The sequence below is a fragment of the Aspergillus thermomutatus genome (assembly GCF_002237265.1).
Source record: "Aspergillus thermomutatus strain HMR AF 39 chromosome Unknown NODE_85, whole genome shotgun sequence".
Classification (NCBI taxonomy): domain Eukaryota; kingdom Fungi; phylum Ascomycota; class Eurotiomycetes; order Eurotiales; family Aspergillaceae; genus Aspergillus; species Aspergillus thermomutatus.
This window is the reverse complement of record NW_020798134.1, coordinates 81843-105354: the sequence shown is the minus strand read 5'-3', so window position 1 is coordinate 105354 and position 23512 is coordinate 81843. Positions and strand designations below refer to the sequence as shown.

At 46.3% G+C, this 23512-nt stretch overlaps 5 protein-coding genes across 5 annotated transcripts; 2 read left to right on the top strand and 3 right to left on the bottom strand.

The window, feature by feature from the left end:
* Positions 1–130: 130 nt before the first annotated feature.
* On the top strand, positions 131–1123 carry CDV56_108300 (putative HAD superfamily hydrolase; the record flags this gene model as incomplete). Its single annotated transcript, XM_026761919.1, has 1 exon — positions 131–1123. The coding sequence occupies one exon, from the start codon at positions 131–133 to the stop codon at positions 1121–1123; it is 993 nt and encodes a 330-aa protein (XP_026614779.1).
* A 6378-nt stretch (positions 1124–7501) lies between these two features.
* CDV56_108090 (uncharacterized protein) lies at positions 7502–8252 on the top strand (the record flags this gene model as incomplete). The annotated part of the gene is made up of 2 exons (XM_026761709.1): positions 7502–7540; positions 7932–8252. The coding sequence occupies 2 exons, from the start codon at positions 7502–7504 to the stop codon at positions 8250–8252; spliced, it is 360 nt and encodes a 119-aa protein (XP_026614778.1).
* A 2956-nt stretch (positions 8253–11208) lies between these two features.
* Positions 11209–15310, bottom strand: CDV56_107860 (uncharacterized protein; the record flags this gene model as incomplete). The annotated part of the gene is made up of 5 exons (XM_026761479.1): positions 11209–11442; positions 11494–11815; positions 11868–13451; positions 13501–13791; positions 14040–15310. 5 exons carry the CDS (start codon positions 15308–15310, stop codon positions 11209–11211), a joined length of 3702 nt encoding a protein of 1233 aa, XP_026614777.1.
* A 1171-nt stretch (positions 15311–16481) lies between these two features.
* On the bottom strand, positions 16482–17583 carry CDV56_107773 (aromatic alcohol reductase; the record flags this gene model as incomplete). Its single annotated transcript, XM_026761392.1, has 4 exons — positions 16482–16732; positions 16790–17136; positions 17189–17424; positions 17479–17583. The coding sequence occupies 4 exons, from the start codon at positions 17581–17583 to the stop codon at positions 16482–16484; spliced, it is 939 nt and encodes a 312-aa protein (XP_026614776.1).
* Positions 17584–21053: 3470 nt separating this feature from the next.
* Positions 21054–22607, bottom strand: CDV56_107576 (uncharacterized protein; the record flags this gene model as incomplete). Its single annotated transcript, XM_026761195.1, has 2 exons — positions 21054–21413; positions 21480–22607. 2 exons carry the CDS (start codon positions 22605–22607, stop codon positions 21054–21056), a joined length of 1488 nt encoding a protein of 495 aa, XP_026614775.1.
* Positions 22608–23512: the final 905 nt, after the last annotated feature.

Below are 23512 nucleotides of genomic sequence, written 5' to 3'. Positions count from 1 at the left end.
TTTTCTTGAGATAAAGGCATTTTTAATAATAGTGGTGATAAAACAACGCGTTGAAGAAAGGAAGTGGGTGGCGTAGGGAGAAATTCGTCGCTCGGTGGTATTCGTCGCTCGGTGGTTGATTACGTTACCCATGGATTCTACGACCCGAATCCCCTCATTTCGCTCCCGGTACCGTCAATTCGGATCAAAGCTGGCCTTCATCCAGTACCATGGCTCGCCTTGGGACAGAGTAAGTGCCTTCCACAGAGCAATCTATATGGCCTTGAGCATGGGCATTGTTGATCATCAACATGAGAGTAGGACAACGAACTTCCCCGCAATCCGCGCCTGCATTTTCGACCTGGACGGGCTTCTCATCAACTCCGAAAACATAATCACTCAATCCACGAACCGACTTCTTGAAAAGTATGGAAGGCCCCCCTTTACTCCATCGATTCGAGCCCAGCTCATGGGCGTCCCAGACTCGACAAACAGCGACGTGTTCCACAACTGGGCCAAGTTGCCCATCTCCCGCGAGCAATTCGCGCGTGAATTGAGGGAAGAAATGTGCCTGCACTTCTCGAATTGTACGCCGCTGCCTGGCGCGGAGAAGCTCCTGTCGAGCCTCAGCCGTGCACGGAGTGCTTCTTCTGGGGACAGGATTGAGCTGGCATTGGCATCCAGCACCAAGAGCCATAGCTACGAATTGAAAACTTCAAGGCCGGAAACGAAGCAGCTGCTTAGCTTTTTCCCGTCTGACAGGCGTGTCCTGGGTGATGACCCGAGAGTACGACAGGGTCGAGGGAAGCCAGCGCCGGATATATATCTACTTGCGTTGCAGGCGTTGAACTCTGCGGCAGACTCTGGGGGAAAGGCCATCTTGCCCAGCGAATGTTTGGTCTTTGAAGATAGCTTGGTTGGGGTAGAGGCTGGAAGATGGGCTGGGATGAGGGTTGTTTGGGTACCGCACCCAGATGTGGCGGTCGAGTATCAAGCCAGGCTGAAGGATGTGCTGGCTGGGAGGACGGGGATTGAAATCGAAGACGACTGGCAGCTAGGAGAGATTGATGACGGCTGGGCTGAAAGCATCCCGAATCTGGAACACTTGGATTGCCAGAAGTACGGCATTGTTGTACAGTCCTAGGTAGGTCTATTCCCGACCAAATTGGTCCTTCTCACGAAACGACTGGAATCTGCTCCCACGCAGGATGCGGTGTGGAGAATCTATCTATCGATGTAAATTAAATGTAGATGGGGGTAGATATATACTACATCTATCTATCTACCGCGTTGCCGGTGGGTTATCTGCTATCTATTTGGCCCTCCAGTGATAGATGAAATGTAGGTATACGCCAATATAGGTACCTCTTCATCCTAAGATATGTCTCGTTTGCAAAAGTTACCAGTGACCCTCCTTAAAACATTTCTTTCATTCTCGCACTCTCAGCATCCATACTTGACCTAGTATTTCGTAAATAACATGCCACAATGACCAACCCACTCACCTTGAGCACTCATGTTTGAAGGACCGTTCTGCCTGGTGATGGAATACTGAGGCAATACTAGTCAGTAGACTTTGGAGGGCAAGTAGATACGATCCTCTAATTGGTCTCCAGTGCTAATGTAGAAATATAGAGTGGCGTATCTCGACATCTAGTCATGCCGTCGGTTATTTGTAAGACTACGTTGGACTATACCATGCACAAGTCTAGACCATTGATGACATAGTCATACATTTTGGCTTCATACTTGATAAGGCATAAGTGCTGCTGTATTATGGTTACTAACCTTCGCAGCGAATGGTGAGGTCATTGGGTTGCATTGAAACGAACTGATCGGAAGAGAGAGGTATAATGTCAATGACATAGGGCTGCATTGGACTCCATCTAGATTACCTACCATTAACTATATAAAGCATCAACCTCGCTCATCTGGTCGTCAAGCAAAACAACAACCACACGACCAGTTCAGTTTACAATCAAGAGTGTACATCACCCATACCAAGACATCGTAAGCTCACAACTTCTCCATATAATTCTTCAAGTTCCTGCTTATCCTAACATGAGATGCTCTTATGAAACAGATGCCAGCGTCACCAGGAAGAGTGAGGGGTTATGGCCACAACATTATGGCTCAATTTGACGTTGATGGCATCACGCACAATCTCAACTTATACGTTACTGGTGATGAACCTCTTCCAGACTTCAACGTCTCCAATGCCATGTTGACCTACGAGTCGCCCAGAGCATTGCGGGGCCCTGAGATGCTTCAGCCTAGCTCACGAGTTGGAGGATCCGACATTTCTTTGACTCTGGCGGGTCCTGAGGGTACTCAATCTATTACCGAACCTCCACTGCCACAGGATTTTCAAATCTCTGGGCAGGGACGTTGGGGAATCACTAAAGATGATGACGACTAAGGAAAAGTCTACTGTTCTCATTACCGCCTGGTATTTTTGTTTAGTACACTGTTCTTTCTTTGTATACTAGGGTCACGCGAGCAAATAAGCAACTCAACCTACTTGGCAATATATTAGATGGTACAATAAGTAATGAGCCCCATCTTGGAATGAGATGGTCTGAGCTCTTTAGATACCCGCGGGTGTGTATGTAGTTAAGTGCTTACTAGAAAATACAGACTGAGTGACCCCGGAGGGGAACTGATGTGATTAAGTGCTAGGTTGGGCGCTCCAGCAAAAAGCATTGAATTGTTAGGGCTATGGCCAATGTTTAATATGCAATTATGCATGCGCTTCATAGGGTTCTATTTAAAACTCCAGGACAATACCTCCTAGCAACCTATAGATGAGAATTCTTCTAGCCCTGTCCCTGTGTCTAATAAGAATATGCATTTACCTATTATAATAGTCCTGCTGCCTGTGTTGCGAGCAGGGCCCGCGATATGCTCGTGCTGCCCAGCACTCGCGATATGAAGTAATTTATGGACTGACGGTCCAAGTCACGTGATCCCTCGCTAGCTGCGCGCAGACCCCCCTATTCTAGTTCTTCAGCGAGTTCTTATTGTACATACCTAGTCATAGGTTTACCTACGGCCTAGCCTGTAACAGCCTGAGCTTCTAGTCCCTTGAAAAGATCCTATCATCTTATTAACCTAAATCTTAAGCTCCTGTCTTATGATCTTATCCTCCTCTGAGTCCTCTCCCCAATTCATTAATCTGTGATCTTAAGCTCTACCGTCCTAAGTAAGTTTATTTTCTGACCCAAATTGGCCCTTCTCATGGAATGACTGGATTCTGCTCCCAAGGCTAAGGATGTCAATATATTTTGCTCCTCATGCTATAACATACGACCACAGGGTGTGGAAAACAGGGCTTCCCGTCCGCTCAGCCGTACTTAAGCCACACGCCGGCCGGTTAGTAGTTGGGTGGGTGACCACCAGCGAATCCTGGCTGTTGTATGTCGGAATTCACCCGTTCTTTTTAACTCGTCGGGTTTAGCGCCTGTGCCGCCCTCTTCAGGCCTTCACCTGAAGCCTCCTGAAGCCCTCTAATCTTCACCTGCCAAGCCTGAACTGCTGACATGTCTTTTTACGCCACCCCCTCGCTGAGCAGTTGCCTGGTGGTAGGGAGTTTGATATGTTTGCACTCAACAAATTCTTGTTGCGCTAGTTTGGCTTTTCCCCTGTGTGTTTTGTTTTCCCGCTGTGCTTCGAGTTAGTCGGAACAGTCGAAGCAATTATTCCAGGGTATACAAGATGTACATCCATTTTATTATTCTTGATTTTTTGGTCCTTACATGGTCAAGTTACTGATCACTCTTGCAGAGCCTAAAGGGGCTTACGCCGCGGAGTGTCATGCTCAAATAATGTCACGACTAGATCTACTCACGTTGGTTAAGTAATGTGTTAGGTGATGGATGTCTTCCATTAAGGGGGCCTTGGACGGCTCTCCCAAAGTGCTCTATCTACTGACTAAGCTATGACTAAACTCGGTTGGTCAAAGGCCCTTGGCGGGTACCCGGTTAGGTCCTGACAGAGCTCGCGTTCAAGATGTACTATGTACATCACCTCGCGAGTACCTGATAGGCAGGCTCGAGCACTTTGCGGGCCCAGCCTGCTACATTATTAGGTAACATGTGTAGCTATCCACTGGCTAGCTGCGCTCCTGTTTGCCCTGATCACTTCAAGTATTAAGCATTTTTATATAAGAATTTAATTTTGGCACTGTGGTCGGATGCTATAACCGAGGTTATTCTTATATCGAAGGTACTTATAAGAAGGTTGTATTAGTAGTAGACATCAAGCCATCAACAAAGGATAGAGTCAGATCCCGTTTTGAAAACAGAGGATACATGTCCTAAAATAGTAACTATATGTTTTTCTGTATCTATGAGCTAAGCACGTGATTTGATGCGCTGGCAAATCGCAAGCAAGGCTGAAACACGCAGCAGAAGGATGGAAGAAATAGACCTTGACACAGCCCGCCCGTGGGCGGTGGGAAGGCGCCCGTAGCCCGTCCGTCTGAGCCCGCCGGGCGGGCAGTACCCGCCCGCTCCCGCCAGGGGTGTCCGCATAGGGCCGCCCTGGGCGGCCCATTTTAGCCCATTTGGTGCACAATTTTCCCAATTAGGAAGCATAACTCAATAATTCAGCTAATAAATACCTGTTTTTTTACGCCTGTTATAGTCCTGTTCATACTAAATGACAACCTTCACCTACTCTCGCCCGGAAATTAAATAAATAATGCTTGTATTTAGCTTCTGCATAGTTTAATTATCGTAGATGTTTACTAGTTTCAAAACTAAAGGATTAGGTGGTAGGCTATTTAGTGGAGTGGCTCAAGTACGCAGGTTTATGATGATAATATATTTAAACACCAGAGGTCTACACCACCACAATTCCACTAAACTTACTACTACTTAAATGATATATGTCCTGAGTTTTTTATTTATTTGAGAATGCAAATAGATAATTCTATATCTGAAATCTTATTTTTTAATGTTAACAGTGCTAATTCATTGACATAAGCCATTAAGAAGCCTCCTAATGTTACAAGTATGGCCGAATTAGGACAGTGGTGTGATTCAGATAGAGCATGGGGATTCTGTGGGGGAGCTGGGACGTGTAAACAAGGCAAAAGGGAAGGGCATATTATCAGAACGCGTCCCTACGTTCCTGGATCTTTTCTTCCTTTCTCTCTAGCTTCGATACTTTCGTCAGTAGGCACTGAATTGATCTGTTCCTTTCGATTGGCCTGTAATACCTAAGAGTCTGCGGCTCTAGCTAAAAGAATCGCAAAGGCCGGGGCACTGCCCTCTCACACATATTCATGAGAGGAGCGGGCTGCCCTACGTAGCCCTGGGCTGCCCGCGGGCTTGTAGCAATATTATCCAATCTCACTAGGAGGATTCCTAGGCGGTAGGTCTACTATGTGATAGATTGACTTTATCATAATATAGGTTGATTGAGCTGAACAGCCCCTGAAGCACATTGCTTGCCTGCTAGACTTAGAGAAAACTTGGTAAGTCTCCTGATTCCTTCTTCAGAGTCTTTACCTAAGACAAGACTATTAGTTCTTACTCATTATGTCTCAACAGTCTGATATCTACTCCTCGTCTCTTTACGAGGGTGATCCTACAGCCATACTTACTGCGGGTCCTACTCTCGCAGAGACTCTTTCTGCTTCCTACTTTGATACCGATGACATTTCACTGTTTACCTCTGAGCCGCACTTTAGCCAGCAGTCATTTACGTCTATACCTGATTCTGACTTTATTCGACCTTCCTCAATTCCTTCGAATCTCACACGTATTCACCCTGATTGTCTGACCGAATTCATCCTTTATACCAACATGGATAAAGAGGTGTTTGTCAATTGGTGGCTACAGACGATATATGGAAAGAGACCTGAAGGAAAAACCTTCAACTGGGATCGAACTGGCCATTTATCTGAAGTGTGGAAACACTTTGATCAGATTGCTTCTGCCACTAATGGTCTTCCAAAAGTGAAATGTCAACGATGCGGTAAGACCCTTAATCATCCAGGACACACAAAGATGGGCACAAACTCAATGGGAAGGCATTGGAAAGGGGAAAAATGTCGGAGGGCTGCCAAACAGGCTCAGCAGCCTAATATTCGCCGGCTTTTGCAAGACAAGGTAAGCAAAGCCCTAAGAATCATATCCTATACCAATAGATCAATAGGCTGGTCAGCCCTGGAGACGCACACAGACGGTTAGTAAGGAGGAGTGGGAAGATGAACTGACTACCACAGTCACTGTTCTCCGGCTTCCTTTCCAGGTCGTGGAGCATCCACAGTTCCAAAAGTTTATACGACTATCTCGTTCAGTCTTAACCTTGCCTGAGTTTCCTACAGGGAGAACCATTCAGCGACGTCTCCGCAGCCGTATTAAAGAAAAGCAACAATGTTTACTCCAGACACTACCATTAAACACCAAGATGTCTATTGCACTAGACTGCTGGACATCTCCATTTTAACAGGCATTTATGGCTGTCACTGGCTACTTTATTGACTGGGACTGGAATTATCGCGAGATTCTTCTTGGCTTTGAGCCACTTCATGGAACCCATTCTGGTATCAACCTAAGCGCCGTGCTTCTGGATTTGCTTCAACAGCATTAGATTATTAATTAAGTTCTTGCAATCACCACTGATAATGCATCAAACAACAACACCCTTAATGTTAAGCATCCAGGAATCAATCCAGTCGCTTGAACTTACTGAAAACACAACCATTATCCGTGTGCCATGCATCGCCCATGTTATCCAACTTAGCCTTAAACAGCTACTTGGCCAAATGAAAGCAAATCCAAAAAATGAGACTGCGGAGATGAACTGGTCCGATGCTTAATTTCACTCAGCCTATGCTAGGCAACAGAATCGAGAGATTGTTGACACTCTAAATAAGGTCAGATATATATTCGGCGCTAAAGCTCACTGCTAACTATGGTTCTAGGTTCGGAACCTAGCTATCTATATCAACGCAAGCCCTCAATGCCGAGAGTCATTCTGCAATCTCCAACCTGATTCACCAAAGCTAGTTCCAATTCAAGATGTCAAGACGCGCTGGAACTCTACCTTCCTAATGCTTCAGCGGGCTAAGCGACTGCAGTCCACATTCAACACCTTCTGCTTAGAATACGGACTCAGATACCTTACGCTAGACCAGGAAGAATGGCGTCAGATTGATTATCTGCTTTGGATCACTCTCCCGTTTTTCAAATTCACTACTGCCCTCTCCAAAACCAAGGACATCACATTCCACAATGTCTTCGAGATTTACAACAACCTGTTCGAACATCTTGAAAAGTCAACCCGCCAGCTTAAACGGAAGAAAGTCCCCTGGAAACAAGTCATGCTGAAAGCGCTAGGTGCTGCAAGAGACAAGCTTGCGGATTACTATGCTAAAACAGATGAGGTTTATGGTGATCTCTTTGCTATTGGCACAATCCTTGCACCAGAATATAAGCTACAGTTCTTTACAAGCAAGGACTGGGATGACGACTATGTCAGGCCATACCAACAACGTCTTGTTAACCCACAGATGTCATCACAGGATCAGGCATCTGCGCGGCCCACGGAGGTTAGTGCGATTAGTAGGATCTTGAAAGGAGCAAAACATCAGCGGTTAAGCCAGCGTGACGAGCTCACCCAGTATCTTGAAGCTGGTAGGTGATACTAAGACCCTGTTTGATCGTTTACTAACCTATATACTAGATCCTATTGAGATTTCTCCTCTTACGTTCTGGAAGGAGAATCAACACAAATACCCTGACCTTGCAGCTGCTGCGCGCGATGTGCTATCTATCCCTGCGACTGGTGCAGGCGTAGAGCGGCTTTTCAACTCTGCTCGAGATATCTGCCACTACCGTCGAGGCTCACTAAATGCCACCACCATCCAAGATCTTATGATGTTCATGTGTGTATCAAGATTTGATATTGAGGAGAAACAACTCGCATTGATTAGCGAGCAGCTCTCAGAGGAAGAGAAAGAGGAGGCAAATGATGAGAAGGACACAGAGTATCTTGATGATCTCGATCCTATTAGTGATAACGAGGAGGAGGATATGATGCTTATCCAAGAGCAGCCTACGACACAGGGACTTTCGGAGCGCGTCGCAGGGAAAAGACGAAGAAGTGTGGCATCCGAATTAGAGGAGGAGGCTCAGGAAGCTGCTCAATCCGATGAAGAAGCAGAAATTCCATTGCCTAAGCAGCCTAACACCCAGCAGCAGATATCAGGGAGAAAACGGAAGCGTACAAGACGTGAGGATGATGATTTTGTTCATTATTAGCGGCATAATGTAGAGTAACTCAATTCATTTAAAGCTTGATTTATCTAAACCCTCGTTCTTCTATCTCATGACTCTATATGTAAGATAAATACTCAAAAATACAGAGAAAAACCGCACAAATAATGCATATCACGGGATTTCCTATGTTTGCCCTGTTTGGCAGCCCGCCGGGCGCCCGTTTTGGCCCGCCGGGCAGGCACTTGGAGCCCGTTGTAGCCCGCCGGGCAGGGGAAGCCTGCCCGCTGCCCGTCTACGGGCAGGAAGGGGCTCAGCCCGCACGGGACCGCCCAGGGCTGTGTCAAGGTCTAGTTGTCGTAGTGTGTTCCGCAGTTTTGACTGTAACACACCAACCAAGGTAGTTGTTGATGTTTCTTATGTCCTCGGTAATGTTGACAAATGCACCAACCATAGTCGCATGGATGGTAAAAAGATCCTATTGGTTTTTTGCTCGATACTTCCTTCAAAGCTTCGTGGTAGTCAATATTCCGTCGTCCGCACTGTGGACAGTAAATGGGGTGTCGTCCGCATTTGGTCACGTGCTCTTCCCATTTTTCGACCTTCTGTTGCCAACAATCAAGGTTCCAGTGTATGCATCCGCGCACTCCTTGTTCGATCTTTTCCACAATGGCTTGATTCAACCTGTCCGCCTCTTGTCGTTGCTGTAATTCTGCCAGTATTCGCGTGACTCTCTGGTCCGCTTCTTCATCATTTTGTGGGGAATTGTCTCGGGGTATCTCTGGTGTCTCACGGGGTTTCTCCCTGCTAGGATCAGGGCCCTCCCATTGAGTACCGTACTCTTCGTCAAGGGGATCAATAGCGGTATAGTCTATTGCGGGATAATCCACTTGAGCTGGCTCAATTGGTGATGGCACTTCCCAAGCCTTGACTTGGTTGGACCCATCCGTCCAAACGGCATTTTCATGGGTTTGTTCTGGGTTGGTTGCTGCAAGTTCCTTTGAATCCATTGCAGACCATCCGATATCCAGACATTCGTTGTCGGTGGAGTCTTCTGCGCTAAGCTCCTGTTCGATTTCTTCGTCACTCAAGCTGGTACATTCCTTGTATAGCTTCCTGAGTCGTTCATCACCCTTCGTTGCGCTCAGCGCGTTGGTTCTCTTGCGCGGCGTGATGACTCTAGTTGTATCATAGGCTCCTCTGTCCGTCGTGGCACTGAGCTCTTTCGTCGCACGTAACTGTTTCTCATGTCTACCCCTCATGGGTTGTTGCTTGCAATCTTTCGATATATGTCCCGGTTTCCCGCAACGGAAACACAGTCGTTCTTTTCGTCGCCGTTCTCTTTCCTCATTGGAAAGTGTCGTCTGTTGAGTTGCGTCCAACTCCATTGGTCGTGGTCCATAAGGATCTGCATATCCTTGGTTTCGTGGCTGCGCTGGCCTCCTATCGTTCGCTCGATAGCTCGTGGTTCGTTTGTTGCTAAAGCTGTTCCAGTTGCTCCGCTCTTTTCTGCGCATATTGAAATCATATAACTTGTTGTCGATCTTGACCGCCTGTTCAATCATCTTGTTCAATGTGTCGGGTCGTTCCATCCAGATCAGCTTTTCCTGGATTTCTGGCTTCAGCATCTCTTCAAACTTCGCGATGTAGGCGTCCTCATCCTAATCTAGGTGTGAGATGATTTGCTGAAATTCCGAAGCAAGTTTGCTAACAGACCCTGTCTGTTTCAGCCGCCATAACTGTCTCTCGGCGTTTCTTGACTTGTCGATGTCACCAAAGGTTCCCTCGAGTCGTTTTTTGAACTCAGCATAACTGGCGAACATAGTCTTGGTTTCGTCATCCTGCAAGTCTTCGGTATGTTTTTGGTAGTCCCTGACAAAGGGTTCAAACTAATCAAACGCTGGTCCAGTCAGATAAGTCGTGGCGAATAAGACCTTATCTGCTTCGTTGGCGAGTTTCTCTTAATTCATCTGAATGTACATGTCCAACTGCGTGAGGAATGCACGTAGCTTGGATCGTGTTCCGTTGAATGGTTCTAGTGGTCTGATCTTAACAGATTTGACTGCTAGTCGTCCATTCAGAGTCTCATTCTGTCGTTCCAACCGTTGAATATGCTCCTGGAGCTGTTCAATCATGCCCATCAGACCTTCTGCTGTGATCTGAGGCTGCGCAGCAACCGTTTGTTGCTGAGTTCCTGTCCGACCAACATTCGAGCTGGTTGGGGTACGTGGCGTGTCATTCGCCATGATGTTTAATGTCAAGAGTCGATCAAACTTCCCAAAGTGATTCGTACTGTACGGCGTTCAATTTGTCACACCCTGGGATCCGTCTCTGCTGTTCTCTGCTAGTCAACTACTTTGGAAACGGGGTGATATAGTCCCTGGACTATATCCAACACTTGCCTGAGGCCTACCGACCAGGTAGCCTGAACACTATACCGATCAGGTATATGTCGATCACGACGATACAATGATCCAACGGGGATCAAGGACAATCCAAAGGTAACACAAGAACAATAACAGTAGAGATAGAAGCACTAACTATTAAGGATGTATCCTTAATAGTAATAGAGTAACTGACGAATCGGACTAGTGAACTTATACTCAAGTGAGTTATTGATATTGAACGCGAGGAACTAAACTAAGAGTGCTAGATACAACGGTAATGAGTGTCCTTATATAGTTCCTCCCTTCCGGTCCATACCTTGAGGATATCATGAGGTCCCATTATGGACTGTTGTCCATGGTCCATGGTGGTGTTATATGATCACAGTCCCTTACGGACCGTTACCTTTTCTTGGCATCAGGGACCGTTAGTCACGTGACCTAACCGCCCTCTGGCCCCGAGCTTGGTTGTACGTCAGACTGCGCTGTCTCTCTCATAAGCCTCATCCAACCATTCCGTGTTGACTGCAGGTGTGCCGTAACACTAGGCCCCAAACCCACACCCCTGCGAGTTTGGTGAGGGTTGGATTCGATTTTAGCGGGTTGGTTATGCAACTCTACTCCTCAAGTTCCACCTCATCCGCTCCTCCAGTGATTGCCTTCTTTACCGAAGGCGCCGGTTTAGCCGCCAAAGCGAAATCAGTCGATATGACGCCCATATAGGCAAACGAACTGACCACTGAAGCAACGAGGTTAACTTGTGTCCCTGCGACCGAAGTCTTGCAAAAACCGCACACATTTCCGAAACCGCTGAAGAAGAGCTGTACGGTTGCGATGGTATCATGCCCGGCCTGAATCATTTTTAGTATGGCAGATAGCTATTTGGTTGAGACATGACTAACAGCTGGGTTTTGGCTGGCCTCATATATACCACAAATCAACTGTGCTATCCCTAAGAATCCTTCAGCCACCAAATACATATCACGGACTGTTGCCTCCTTCGAACTTATCAACGGTCGACCGCTGATCTTCATGTCAATATAACCCCCACTGACGCGCAAAACAGTGAGGATGATGGTTAGGTAGCCCATTGTTTTGGCCTCCCAGTCGACATTGCTTGTGTTGTTGGGAGCCGTGATATTAAAACCAGGGGCTACTGAGGCAAGGGATCGGAATCGAAGGATCGTCCAGACCACTTGGCTCCGTGAAGTATTGACTTTGATACTATTGCTTTGTTAGCTTTAATGACAGTGCTTGTATAAAAAGGAAATCTTACGCTGTTGTCTCTATATCACTCCATAAACCATAGCCAGTGGTGCACAGCTTGAACACTGCGTGTGCCGCATGTTCCCATTGATCACCAGACATGGTGAGTGTATTACTCCGCACGACATTTCCATCCTTGGACGACGACACATAAGGCGCCTCGTTGTAGATGATTTTGAAAGCGAAGGTGAAAGGAATGGCAAGGCAGAAGCAAACGACTTCGCTCAAACTTGGCATCGAAGTACCGGTGATTTGCTCATAGAGCCACGATATACCAGGAAGGTATATAGGGTTTTCAATGAACTTGATCATTCGGGCGACGATATATCTAGAGACATTGAGGAGCAGCGTGAAGAGGTTCTTAACTAGATCGATGCTGACGGTCGCCAGAGCGTGGATGACGGACATGACTGCACCGAGGGTGATGGAGTCGAAGATGCTATTAGTGGTGATGCTATCGATCATGTTCTGCACCGACTGAATGGCGGCTTTGCAGTCAGCCTGAAGCTGGCGGTCGTATAATGTGTCAAGGATGCCTCTCATGGACGTGAGGAAAACATCGATTCCAGTGTCATTACCGGCCTCAATGGGCTCGCCTTCGAAAACCCACTCGAGGATACCAAGTAGCTTATTGAGTAACCACATGCCTGGCGAGGGAATTTCGTCGAGGATGTCAAGCACCGGGAAAACGCTGCCCACTTGCCCTTTTGCTGTAACAGAACTATTTGCATACTCACCAAATGTCTTATGTCCCACTGTGCTGCCCGCTGAGGTGAACCACGAATCCATGTTCGCCCTAACATTGTCAAAGAACTTCGTGCCCAGTGGCTGCAGTGTATTGTCAATGAAGTCCAATAGTGCCATGTCAGTATCATGCACGACCTTCTGGAAATGTTGCGCTGTGAGTTTGATATCACCCCAGTTGAATAAGAATCCTAGCCACTGCACAACCAGGTCCCAAGTGCTCTTGATGTACTCGAACACCGCCCCTGCAATGTCGGCAGCTTGCGTGGCCAGATCCACGATGCCTTTCCACACCCAGTTCGCGGCATCCTTCAGAGCGCTGATGCCGCTCATGACGATGTTGACGGCTGATTCCCCGACGCTAACGACAATGTCTACTACGGAAAATATGCCGCCTTTGAGATTGTTCCAAAGATCGCCCCAGTCTGTGCCAAGGAAACCGAAGGGAGAGGAGAGTTCTTTCATCAAGGCTTCGGCTTGGGCGCGGCGTAGCTTGGTGCAGGAGAAGCCGTTCTTGAACGAGATATGGAATGCATGTTCGTAGCCGACCGGCAACTTCCCGAGACGATGGCTGGAGTGGCCTTGTCTGCTTGATCGAGCGATATGTGGGGATGTCCTGGGGTGGAGGTATTCGGATTTGATGCTGCTTAGAAGCTCTGGTGGTCCGGTTACTATGGTGGATATCTCCCGAAGGCATTGTACTGCAGTTTGGATATGAGCGTCGTCAACTTTCGGACCGGCGATTGCCTTCACTTGGTCGGCTGTGACATTGGCGAGTTTGGTGTGAAGATCTTGAGGACCAGGTTGGATGTCGATGCGGGCGTCGTCATCCATTCCCTTGACCCACAACCTACATTGCGATTAGATCATTCCTGTTATTGAATACTATGCTGACTCACGAGTAAGTATTAGGAATAATTGATCCCCAGGTTTCCACCGTAAGTCCACATCTACCAGCCAGATTGAATGTGATATCGACCTCGTGGCCTGGCTGCAAGGCAACATCTGACCCATTGATATTGATGATTGTAGCAATCGAGGTTCCGAAAGTGCCCTTGACACCGGGAGTAGGAAGTCCATTGTCATCAACTGAAGCAATATCGACTGAATAACACTGTGCCTTGGTGCCAGTAGTAGCAGCAGAAGATGAGGTGATGACATCGCTGACCCATTTACCATCTGGTTCTCGCCTAAACACAGAGAAGCTTAAGTCTTGCTGAAGCACAGTAACAATATTTTCTCCATTAAAGGAAGTTACAGATAAGCCAAAACTGTTAACGCTTCTGTTTGCAAGAAGATAACCCTGTGGTGGACGTAGGTAAGGATTCTGGAGGATGGAGTAGACACTGTCGGTAAGCTTTGATGGGATGCTCCACGAATCTGCTGTTGTGCTGCTCACATAAGGATCTGCTCATCTATCAACCAAATGTGTACTCACGTAAAAATACCAAAGTCCTCCCTGATAATCAACCCATCCAGAGTCTGTGTATGCCACACTTCAACGCCCGTCAACTTGCCAATCGAATCTGTAATCTCAAAGATGCCGAAGACATCGATGCCAAAGCTCACTGTCGAGTCTATACCTCCCGAATATGGCCTAGTCGTGGCTTCAATCCAGACTGCCTTGCCAGGCACATCACCAAACAATTGTATTGGTGCACTAGGCGACGATACAGGAGGCACAAGCAATTGTGGGATATAATAGTCATTTGGAAAAAACAACACCTTTGATGTATTATCACTATAACTCCGTAGCCCAATAAGCAGTGGTGATGTCCCTGTGTCGTCCAGATGGATGGTACGCAACATGGTCTGATACTGCGTGTTAGGTTCGACCACTGTAGCTGGTGATGATGGCATGGGTTCAGGCACAAGCCAAAAGTTCTGCGTTCGAATTACAGTGTCGTTGTTATCTGATTGGTACCCTAAGACATAGTACCAACGCCAATTTGAACGGTGGTCCTTGTTGATGGGTTCGACGTCCTGAAAGCTCCAGTCTGGGGATTTGCCGTAGCTGATGTCCCAAATCATCGGTGTGTATTGATTGCCCTTGGAGTCCTTAGGAGGCATCGCTGTTGTTGAGTTGGGATATTGGATGCCTTTTGCACCACTAGGAGACCATATCCATGGCCCGTCTGAGAAGTTGATTGTGGGATTCTCCGCCCAACAGGAGCGGCTGTAGCTGATGATAGGGTGGGCATCGTCGTCGAAGGCGAGGTCGACGGATAAACAGTCGAAAGCCCATGTGCCTTGACCGATTGAGGCAGTCTGCCAGCGCGGATAGCGGCCATTGAGTTCAATATAATAGATGTAGCAATACCTGTTTATGTTAACGTTTGGCGGTGTGGCAATATTGATATTGAATGTATTCGTGGCCAATACGCAAATTGATTTGCGTGTAGGATGTAAAGCCGCTTTAATGAACCCAGTGTGCAGAGCAGTGGTGTCTAAGGGAGTCCATGTAGTGTCCTCTTCGACCCAACTCTGTCGAAGGTCATCGTACCAGACATTGTAGAGCACGCGATTGTCCGTAGTCTCGCCTTGTAAGAGCCAGAAGATATTAAGCTTTCCATTGGCGTCGGTTACTGTTGCGAAAGTGGGTGGGTTTACTTGGCCTCCTGCCTTTGCTGGGACCGGCTTTGTCACACGACAGGGCACATTGGGAATCCAATTGTCCTGCAGTGCTGTCTGTACTTTGAGAGTGGCCATGATGGAGGATGATGCTGGCGCGCCGGTCGATCGCCAATACTATTATGTATTGCTCCTTTCAACCTCCCTAGAGAGACACTCTGCAAAAGAGCGAGAGTGGGCTTGGGGAAGAAGATTTAGGGTCGGATGCGGAGCCGAATGTATACCTCTGCATGTCAGGTGCCTATCATACAGAGTGAAGAAGTAGTCTGAGCAATCGCCTAATAGAAGAGGCAGAAGCAGGGTCACTGTTATGTTGCTAGTAAGAGCCTTGCAAGAAAAATGTATATTCAGGAAGAGGAATCAAGAGACTAACTCTACCTGTTTCCTTTAGGGAACTAGCAGTTGATTAATACAACCTAGAAATGTTTTGTGAGAATCCAGGAATATATAGCAACTATAGCAGCTACATCACAGCTACCTTAGAATTATGTAATAATGACACATGTTTTTCTCCAAAAATGAAAGACTAAAAAATAATATAATTATCTAAAATATGTCTGTGCATACTATCTTAATGCATGCACAGAGTCACAGACTAGATTTAAGTATATAGACAAACTTTCTAGTTTATCTACATGATAACTGAACCCTTAAGAGTTGCGGTAGCGGTGCACAGTCAGAAATTAGAGGTCTGGTACAGAGTCAGACCTGGTTGACAAGTGTTCATAGTTTCGCAATACAGCTAACCATCCCTTTATAGTGAAAGCTACAGAAATTCAATACAGACAACAGCCTTCGCAAGCCCGATCTGGTCTTTTGACAGCTGTCTTGAAGTTATTACACCACGGGAGTTACATGATTCGTACCTTTAGGGCCTAGGGGTGGTCCGAGCCATACTAGGAGTGAAGAACTTGGTGGCAAAGGTTACATTAAGCCAGGCCTTCTACTCGCACCATAGCAGTCAGATCTCTGTAGGTAAGTATATGAAGATTGGTATTCGCGATTACAACATTCTGTGAGGGGGGCCAGGTTCAAAAATCGACGGTTGTACCATTTGTGCCATACGGGCAGTATGAACTGACAGCTGGCCAAGAACTCCTTACAATACAGCATAATGAACCAGTATGTATTATGCACAGAGTAGTGTCATTGAGGTTTATTAATGCGAGCCTCAGCGTCTGTGTCCGCCAAAGCTGAATCTGTTGACGTCCGTAGACACGTGGTCCATGGTTTCCATGTCCTAGATCGTCTATGCTTTCCAAGCTTGCTGCAGCAGTTCAATCATGGAAAGGGGCTTGATCTCTGGGAATCGCTTGTTGAGGGTATCCGCCTCGGGCAGGTTAAAGGCTCCTGCCTCAGTCCATTGGCCGAATACAGCCAAGATATATTGAAGCTGCTCCTTAGGAAGGAAAGGATACACGGGAGGATGCGATGGAAGTTCAGTCACTTGGAAAGTCTTCAGTTTCTCCTCGCTGTCGTATTTAACGTCAAATTTGGTCCCTAGCGATTCTATGTCAGAGCAGGTCAAAAGCTAGGTAGGGCTCTGCATGGACAAACCTTTGGTGGTTTTAGCAAGGGAGACAAAATCATTCCATGTTAACTTATCGCCGATGATGATGCTTCTTTCATTCCACTTTTCCTCGCCCACGAGCGCGGCCACATACTGGGCAACATCGAATGTGTGTGTGAATGCCACAGGTGTGTTACCAGATCCAGGAATCGCTGCAGTATTGTTTGCGATGTCGACAGCGAAGACAAAAGGCTGCAGGTAGCTCTTCACTTTGGGGAGGCCATAGTAATCCCTGAAGAACCCGTTTGAAATCAGAGTGTATTCCAGACCAGAAGACTTCAACTTTTCCGCTGCCAATATTTTACCCTTGATAGGTGGAAATACTGCAGCATGACTATGCAGGATCAGCGGCGGTAACGAGCAAGCGAATCTCCTATGACACTTACGCTTCGTTATACATGATACCGAAGTCACTAGGAATAAAACGCTTGGTGTTTGGCGATTTGATAGCAGCGTCAATGAGGTTGAGCTGAGATTCGGTTGCTGAAGCATCGGAAATGGGAACAGTGGAGATGATAGTGTCTATTCTGTTCTCTTCCAACACCTTTCCCAACGACACAACATTCGAATAGTCGACCGGGATAATGGGGACGCCCAGCGTCTGAGACAATTGATCGTTTGCCTGATCAGACGGTCAGCTGGTAGGCAGAGCCATTACATTGCAAGAGTCACGTACACTTCTCGCCAAAACAGAGACTGTATGGCTGGTCTTGCTCTTCAAGGCTTCAACAATCGCCCGGCCCACTTTACCGGTTCCACCAGAGACAGCAACAATGGCCATTTCGATCTTTTGATTGAATAGAAATCTTCGTTGAATCAAGTTCTTTTGAGGAATAAATATCTTGATCCCATTATATTTTGGCAGATAGGGAGAGCGTAATTTATAGTTTCCCGATCCCTAAGCCAAGCCACTGCTCCGCGAACTTGGATGAGTCCATTAGCACATAATCAGGCATAATGCTTCCAAATATTTAAGTTAACCACTGTGCAACGGGTTCTTGGTGGCTTTACTTCCGATGTGGTCCACCATGAATAATAAATCCATGGAGTCGATTACAAACTTATGTGGACAAGATAACAGTAAACAAGAACTCTCAGTGGGATTGGCATTGAGGACTGATAGGGGCGACAAGGAAGTCATCAGTGGTTTTGTTACTGTCTGACGCTGGGTGAGCTTTCCCATTTGTTGAATGACAGTTGTCAGCGAACACCAGAGCAATTATCATCACGCTCATAAAAAATGTAGGTGGTCCTGCTCATTATCGTCCACATTTCCCAGCTGGGAGCCTCGGGCTTAGACAATTGCTTTTGAACTTTTGATTTGTTTTGTTTCCCTTTCATCAACATTAATGTTACCTCCATCACAAAGACATAATGATCTGGTTCCTCTGGATCATGTAAGACAATTTGCACTAGAGGATAAGCCTTAGCAGTTCTTTCCTTGGGATTTAAGCGGGCAAGGAATAAAAGGGAGGGCATCAATTGCCAGAAGGCTGGAGCTTGATTTATCGAAATCAAGTCTAGTGACCCAGTGAACTGAGCCAAAGTCATGTAGGGGCCTAGAGGCGTCAAGGGTGAGCATTTAGAACTAACAGGTAACATTCTTAAATGGTTGGGGTGGGTCCTTTCTTCCAGGTCAGTAGGGTATTTGTGGGGGATCGTGTCCCCGGCGGGTAGGCAGTGCTGAGCACTAAGCTCAGCACCCTTGGTCTTTTGGTCTAGTGCCCCTCTAGACTAGTGCTTACAGCACCTCTCTTACACCCTGTACATTTCAAAAATAAAGTTCTGGACTTTCCCCACCAACCTGATGGCGACATGATACACAAACCAGAACATCTTATCTGGAAAATACCAGATATGAACCATATGGTCTCCCGGCAAAGCAAGGCCTTTGGCCGCGTGCAGTCTGAGGAATTAATCAATGAGTCTGTGATCAATCCAGCAAAGTAAGACTCCCTGTAGAGCGGAATAATGAATTAGTAGGTCCCATGACTCCCATTGTATAGAAAGTAACTGATTGATTGGCCTATTTTGTTCCACAGGAAGTCTTGCCTCACTGGGAGGCCTTTTCAGGTTTGGGATCCCAATCCAATCAACCCCGGAGAACAGGAACTTAGCTCTTGGTGAAAGCAATTAAGAAAGTTCAGCACTTCAAATGCTATTATCATATCAAGCGATTTCTCATACTAAGATTTCCTATATTTTAAGTACTAGATTGTTAAATCAATTAAATGTTATCTATACTATAAGTCTATAACATATTGATGAGAGAAATGAAGCATGGAAGCGCATTCATGGATGCTTCTCTCTAAGAACTAAGATGGAGAATGAGAAGAAGCCCATGTGTGGAGAGTGGAGACTGGAGACAGCTTTAAGCTGAGCGAAGCTCATCGGAGCTGCGGGCCGATCTTGCGGGTGGACTTACGCCCCAACACATATTATTAGGGTTCAAAAACAAAATATATCATGGCTTTCCAGCTAAGCTGCAGGCTGATCTTGCGGGTGGCCTTACGCCCCGCATATGATTAGGTTTCAAAATCATGATTTTTCAGCTAAGCGAAGCTCATCAGGGCTGCAGGCCAATGATTGCGGGTGGCCTTACGCCCAAACACATATTCTTAGGTTTCAAAAACAAGAAATATTATGATTTTGATTCCTTGGAGGATGGCAGAGGATGGGGGCCGTAAGTTGAGCTGTCACTACCACATAGGCCAAAAGACAACTATGATCAGCCCGCATGGCTGATCACGCCTGGATCCTATGTAGGCACTACCACGGCTCCGCGGGGGCTGTCAGCGACCAACCTGACTGGGACACTGAGGCTTAGAATATGTGAATATTATCGGTACATTTTAGAAACACTCTTCCTGCTTACAAGCGTCCCAGCCCCCAATTCAACCCCACTGGTTGGAGCGGATGAGGGCGGGTTTTGCAGAGCAGGTTTGACACCTTGTGTGGAGTTGTTTAATGTTTGGCGGTGATATTGCACATGGCAGTGGGTAATACCAAGATGATTAATGATTTGTTGACATATATCCCACATCACACATGGAGATATGAAGGATTCAACCCCTGGGCATGGGGGGCCTGAACTATGAAAACCAGTGGTCAACTGGAGTAGCATTTATTGTTATTGCTGTGCAAGATAGTTACATTGCTCCCTGATTAAGGAGAATTATGATTTGACAGCATATATCCTGGAAGCCGGAGCATTCTTTTCGCCCCCAATGAGTATGATTAGACATCATAATTGATATGTGACCTCGTCTATAAAAGGGGGCAGTGAGCACCAGATAGCTTGGACGGAATCCATGGTCAAGACAATCAACAGTGTTACATGAAGAGTTTCCTATTCTCAGTAAGTTTTAGCCACCCTAGAGATTTGTTGAAGAACTTCTTTTCCAAAATAACAGTGTTCAAACCTCATAGTTAAGAGTCCTGTTAACATTTTATAGGATTGATTGCTGTACAACTTCATAACAACAATGCGTTCCACAGCAGCAGTGTTGCTGGTAGGGTACCTCGCAAGTATGGCCAGAGGTTGCTTGGAAGTCACACTGAAATTATATTGTCCGGCTCTCGAACCATACTGTCTCTGGGACCTGATCACCTTCGTCGACAATGGCGTCACAACCTGTGCCGGTGCGACTCAGAGCACCTTTCACAGTTCGACTGCCGACTCGAATTGCATAAATGGGTATGGACTGTCAGTAGGATTTGGCAGCGGGCACTTCTCATGGACATACAATACACCCCATGGGACGTACAGTGTGAACACCCCGGCTGCTTATGAGGCGTCTGGTTGCAGCCCAGGTTTATATGGCGCAGGTTGCATGGAGAGCAGCACTTGGTATATCACCAATGAAGGGTTCTATGGTTGTTGAAGGTATAACCACTTTTGGGGGTATGGAATAGAGAGGTGGACATCACTGATATCTGACTCTCATTCTTGAGAAGGGTGAGGCTATTGAGAAGAAGTCTTAATTTGGGAAGCTGGATGTGACCCTGGCAGGCTCTGCGGAAACTTGAACCATATATGTTGACTAATTACTTTGAGATGTTTATCACTATGTTGACCTGTCCAAAACTTTTGAACCCCCACGTAGTGCTTGAAATTCCATCAGTGATATTAATAAATATATGTCTGTAGCTAACACATTGATCATGAACATAAGAGGCATTTGTTATTAAAATTGTGATAGGCCTATAGCTTCAACCTTAAACAAGCTTTGTTTAGAAATACAAGGAAGGCTAGAATATACGTTTCAGACTTGGCTTCACCCACATGGGCTTCTCGCATCGGTGTCTCGCCTGCCAGTCTTTGATCTTTTCAGCATCCCAGCCAGCGGAAAGTCGCGACTCCGGAGGATTGACCTTTTCTGAGCCAAGCCTTATGGCACGCACGAAGATGCAGTGTCCACTAGAGTCATAGGTGTATGAAAGACACTGTGGGTGGTCATGACAAGCAGTCCGGCAGGCGCTAAATGATGAGTGCGCAGGAGATTCCGGACGTTCTTGAAAACCACCCCAGTCGCCATTATCCCAATCGACCTTTTCCGCGAAAGTACCTAACTTCAAAAAGTCCATCAGATCAGCGTATAGCAATGGATACTGTGATAAATTAATCCTGTCCAAAACATCATAGTAACACAAGGGTGGATCAATATGAGAACTTACAGTTCGGTTGCGTTGATTTTCGAATTTAATCAATGCATTCATATCTGCCAGTTGAGTCTTGTGCAGACTTATGACGGGCTGACACCAATGGACTTCATCAAATGGAATCCCATGAAGCGCATGTGCATTAAACATTGGCCATAGTCCTGATAGTTCAATGCCTTTCTGGTGAAGCGCCCAACCTAGCACTGAATCACCACAGCAGTCCCCCTTAGTCAAATCAGCGAACTGCATAGCCACGGAAGGTTGCTTATATTGGCCATACAAGCCAACTTCCCTCTTGAGCAATTTTTTGACCGCGCTCACAGAAAGAATGAACCCTGATCCACCATAGGCAAAGTATGTTTGTCTATCGCCATCCATTCTTCCGGGGGCAGGGGAGCCAAAGTACAAGGAAGTTTGTGGGTCGTAGTGATCCAAGAGTCGAAAGACATTATCCCAGAAGACGTAGGTGTCAGTCTCAAGAAATATGAACCACTCTGCTGCTGGGTTTATTCTATAGGCATGTTCTACCATTGGCAAGAATTTAAAGCGGTCGAGATTCCAGCCTTTAGTCCCATCCACAGGCTTTCCATTACCCAATTGGAGAGCCTTGTACGTTTCGTAATCAGTGAGGTCGACCCAAAAGGACGGTGGGTATGTTGCGAGCACATCATGAATGTGATGATCCTCAGATTCGCGATCAGACACAATGATCAGGTTTGAGATGCAGCGAGTGACCGTGGCAGTGTGAGTGTGAAGACGATCCGCGGGTTCAGAGGAACCAAGTTTCAGGACGACTTGAATACGCGACAGGAGATAGGAGGGGAAAGTGTTGCAAAGGTCATCATCATCATCAGCCTGATTGCTGTAGAAGATCTTGTCATTATTTTCTGTTTTCACTTCAGGAGTGAAATGAGATAGAGTCTCCCAATCCCAGTAATCTGCGTCATCGTCCTGGTTAATGAGATGAAAGGGGACAGAGGAGGTGCTCAGAAACTCCCGCGTGCATCTAAATCCAAGATAGATGATAGAGGCAGCTACCACTAGTAAAATGAAAACCAGGATGCTCGTCCTGCGCGACAGAATCCTCTGCCTTCGCTTGGAAGAAGTGGGAAGTGAAGGAGAAGAGAATTTAAGGGAATGCATTGCCTATAAAAAGACAGTGAATATAATTGTGGACTTCTTATTCTGGTTGGAAGCAATATTAGAGACTATTATGACCTCCTCCCATGCGGAATGGGGATGTTTAAGTGATTAGAAAAACCCTGCTGAGTGTAAACCATTTCTGAATGGAGTGATTAAATTCAGCAACATTTGTAGATAATTCAACTAGGTCTACCTTCATTTTAGGAGAACTTTGAGTTTAGGCGGCAAGTGTCTCCTCCATGCTAATGACTTAATCAATCTGCCGCATTCTGGTGAACCTTGTCATGAACTTCCAGATTCATACTATAGAGGGAATGTACCCATATGATGGCCCAATAGAATTCTGCCCAGGAGTAGGACCGCCGCATCTGGACCCGCCCCTAATTCTTGTTCTTGGGATTTAGTTGAATATACTTTGACTACTCAGGAGCGCATCAATGAGAATCAGATGACGTACTACAAATGGCTCACGTCATTTCCTTTCATAATCCATCTCGCTCATCCATTATGTAGATCAAGGACCATATAGTGAGTGGCTATACAGAATTTTTGTAGAAACTTTACAGTCATTTCCGCCAGACAATAGGCTATCACATGATCTCAAGTAGAGGCGCTCTGGATCTTCCAGGAATTACTGATGGATTTACTCATGAATTGCTCATAGATTGCTCTCCTCTTAGACTATCCTTAAGCTCAGAATTAAAAATCCATAGCTCTTAACAAAATATCTAGTAGACTCACTAATAGAGTGTCTTCACCTAAGCAAATACCCCCTTCTTTCTTTCATAATGTAGATATGCAACACTGATTCTCTCAGTTTCATTCAAACATAGGGTCTAACATATTACTTAAACCGGCAACAACGACTCATACTATCAGTGTAATGAGGCACATAATCATGCATT